Genomic DNA, 3236 nt, shown 5'->3' with positions numbered 1-3236 from the left:
TGAACTAATGAAGTGAGAACTGACTCTCTTCCATGGAGGGCACCAAGTCTTTTAAGAGGGATCTGGTCTCATGACCCAAAAACCTCCCACCAGCTCCCAGCTGATCTCCAGCCCTGGGGATCAAATATCAACCTGTGAAGTCCCCATGTTATTTATGACCGAAGAGCATTCCATGGTATTTACATCTTTTGTATTTACCTGGATGGAGTTGAAGCACATTCTTCTTTGAAAAGTTTCACAAGAAGGAAAAAGGAAGTATCCAATGTGCATAATACTTATGTGAAACCAATAGAAAAAGAACTACACCCCCACATGAGAGTAAAAGATGAGTGTATTTAAATGAGGGAAAAGGGAAAGGAAGGAGTGGGGAGAGGGAAGGAGCTGAGCTCTCTCCTCATGTGCACAGTGGAGGGTATGAGCACACCCCCTGGGGGAGGGGCTCGACTGCAACTTGAACTTTACCTTAGAAATGCAAACAATGCGACTTAATCATTTGTACCCTCATAGTAATCAGAAATAAAAAATAAGAATAAATAAATACAGAAATAAAACTGACGTAAATTAAAAAAATAAATTTCAACACATTGTTTGGAGGGTCTGAACATCCAAACCATATCACTGTGCATACAAGTATTTCCCAGGGAAAAAGAAGAAGATTGAGACTCTGGCAGAGGAAGTAAAGCAGAAAGTGAAGCACATGGCAGGGTCAGCTGTGGGCTCAGGACCCAGCTCTGTGGCCTTTATGTTGGTGTGTTGATGCTGCTGGGATTGGGTGGAGATATGAACCCAGGTAGAGCCTGTGATGTGTTCTCAGGAACAATCACAGAGTTGATTGAACACCTGCCTGGTTCTTAAGGCTGTGCCCTGATGACACTGCAAGCTCCTGGAGAAGTGGTGCATCCAGCCAGGCTCTAAGGCTTCAGTGACTCAGGGTTCATGTGGTTCCTGCTTAAATGCACCTTAGGTCAAATCACAAACCCTTAGTGAACCCAGGAGGGCATGGGTGTGTTTAGAAAACTTGAATCTAGCTTCCATATACACTTGGCGATGAGTGGTCTCATTTGGTTGCCTGTGGAAAAATAATCATTCAGGGAGACCGTGTAGTGAGGATGAAGAGGATGTTGACCTGAAGGCTCAGTTGAGAAGCTCAGCAGGAGCTGCAGTGTGGGGTCCCAAGAATCTTGTCTAGAAACATTTGACAATATCTTGACTACCTGATAGCCCTACATATAAGTCTTTGTTATAATCATTTATAAATAAGGATATTCATGGTCGGCGCCTGTGGCTCAAAGGAGTAGGGCACTGGCCCCATATGCTAGAGGTGGCAGATTCTAACCCAGCCCTGGCCAAAAACTGCAATAAATAATAATAATAATAATAATGATATTTCCCTAAGAACTCCCAATATAACTTGGAAATACATGATTCCATTTTCTTTTCATTTCACTTCAACTGTTAACAATAGGTGCCCCCAAATGTCCTTTTCAGTAAAACATTCTCCAGGCACAAAGACATTCTCTACAGGCAAATCTATGCTGCCTGGTCTGCCCTGGGACACCTGGGGACACTGAGCCTCTTCTGAGTCACTGAGATGAGCCAGCCCTGCAGCTGTGCCCAGCCTGCCCAGCCTCCACTGATTTGCATGTTCCCAGGGCACAGCCCCCTTCCTTGGAGAATTATTAACAAGCTGGTCATACCCAGTGTAGAAGTCAGTCCCTGTCAGGACACACCATGGACATGAGGGCCCCTGCCCAGCTCCTGGGTCTGCTGTTGCTCTGGCTCCCAGGTAAGGAGGGAGAACACCAGGGATTTACTGAGTGTGGTCAGTCCTGCCTGGGTCTTTAGGGAAGTCCTCCTAAGAATTGATTAACTGTGTGTATATTTGATTTTTATTTTTCCTCTTTCAGGTGCCAGCTGTGCCACTCAGATGACACAATCTCCATCCACCCTGTCTGTATCACTAGGAGACACAGTCACCATCACTTGTCGGGCCAGTCAGGGCATTAACAATATTTTAGACTGGTATCAGCAGAAAGCAGGAAAACCTCCTAAGCGACTGATCTATGGGGCATCTAATTTGGACAGTGGGGTCCCCTCGAGGTTCAGAGGCAGTGGGTCTGGGACAGATTATTCTCTGACCATCAGTGGCCTGCAGGCTGAAGATGTTGCAGATTATTACTGTCTGCAGTATGACAGTTTCCCTCCACAGTGTTACAAGTCATAGCATAAACCACCCCAGGGAAGCAGGTGTGTGAGGCTGGGGAGCCCCAGCTGCTCCGCCTCCTTCCTCTGTCTGCTGAGGACATTTCTCAGAGGCAGCATGTTCTAAAGGCCCTGGACACTTTTGGTTTAAGAGGTTGGTGAGGCTCCCTGGGCTCTAAATCTTTGTCTTTCTCCTCAGCCCCAGCAACAGAGATGTGACATTATGTGTCTTAATTTTTTGTTACATCTGAAATGTCTGACATATGGTATCTTTTGTTATTTCTCTAGCAAAAGAGAAACCACTTGGATGCATTGAATCAAGAATTGTTTTAATTAAGGGAATTGGTGTCTAAAATACAATCCTACAAATCCTGGGGCATGTTAGGAAGGGAGGGCCTGGAAATGGGATGACATGCTCATGCCAGAGTGCATCTGTCCCTGAAGGTGTGGGCTGCCTGACCACGTGGGCCTCAGACCTGTGGGAAGCTGGGGTGGGGGTGCTGATGTTGTCAGCTGCCTCTGTACCTCATCAGGTAATCACCATCCCTCAGCTCTATCCATGTGTCGGCCTGTGGGTTTCCATAAATGTTAAATGTTCCTTTACTTTTCCATATGTGATGTGAGGGCCTATCTTTCAGAAACTACAGAAAACATACAGGGAAAAGGGGTTCTGAGAAACATGCTTTTAAGTGATTGTGGTAATGCAGAATTGACAACTGAGAGCCTGTTGGTCTCCACTCCCTTTACTCTCAGTACGTGTCCAACTAGGGGATGGCCCTAGAATACACGTGCTTCCAAGTTAGTGAATAACATCTCAAATATATAGCAATTACTTAATAAACAAAGGAAAAAAAATCTTTTGACAAACCAGAAGTCAACAGAACCTAAGTGTGCCTATCTCATTCTTTTTTTTTTTTTTTGAATTTCTTATGGCATAACTATGTACATTAATGCAATCATGGGGTACAGTGTGCTGTATTCATATACATTTTGAAATACTCTCATCAAACTGGTTAACATAACCTTCATGTCAT

At 44.8% G+C, this 3236-nt stretch overlaps 1 gene segment (V, D, J or C); it reads left to right on the top strand.

Moving 5' to 3' along the window:
• The first annotated feature begins 1731 nt into the window (after nucleotides 1-1731).
• On the top strand, nucleotides 1732-2224 carry LOC100958114. The segment is given in 2 exon segments: nucleotides 1732-1786; nucleotides 1908-2224. Coding segments are annotated over 2 exon segments (372 nt in total).
• Nucleotides 2225-3236: the final 1012 nt, after the last annotated feature.

This window comes from Otolemur garnettii, unplaced genomic scaffold, assembly GCF_000181295.1.
Source record: "Otolemur garnettii isolate 467f Iridium unplaced genomic scaffold, OtoGar3 scaffold00148, whole genome shotgun sequence".
Classification (NCBI taxonomy): Eukaryota; Metazoa; Chordata; class Mammalia; order Primates; family Galagidae; genus Otolemur; species Otolemur garnettii.
Note: the sequence above shows the minus strand (reverse complement) of the source record. Positions and strands in the feature narration are given on the sequence as shown.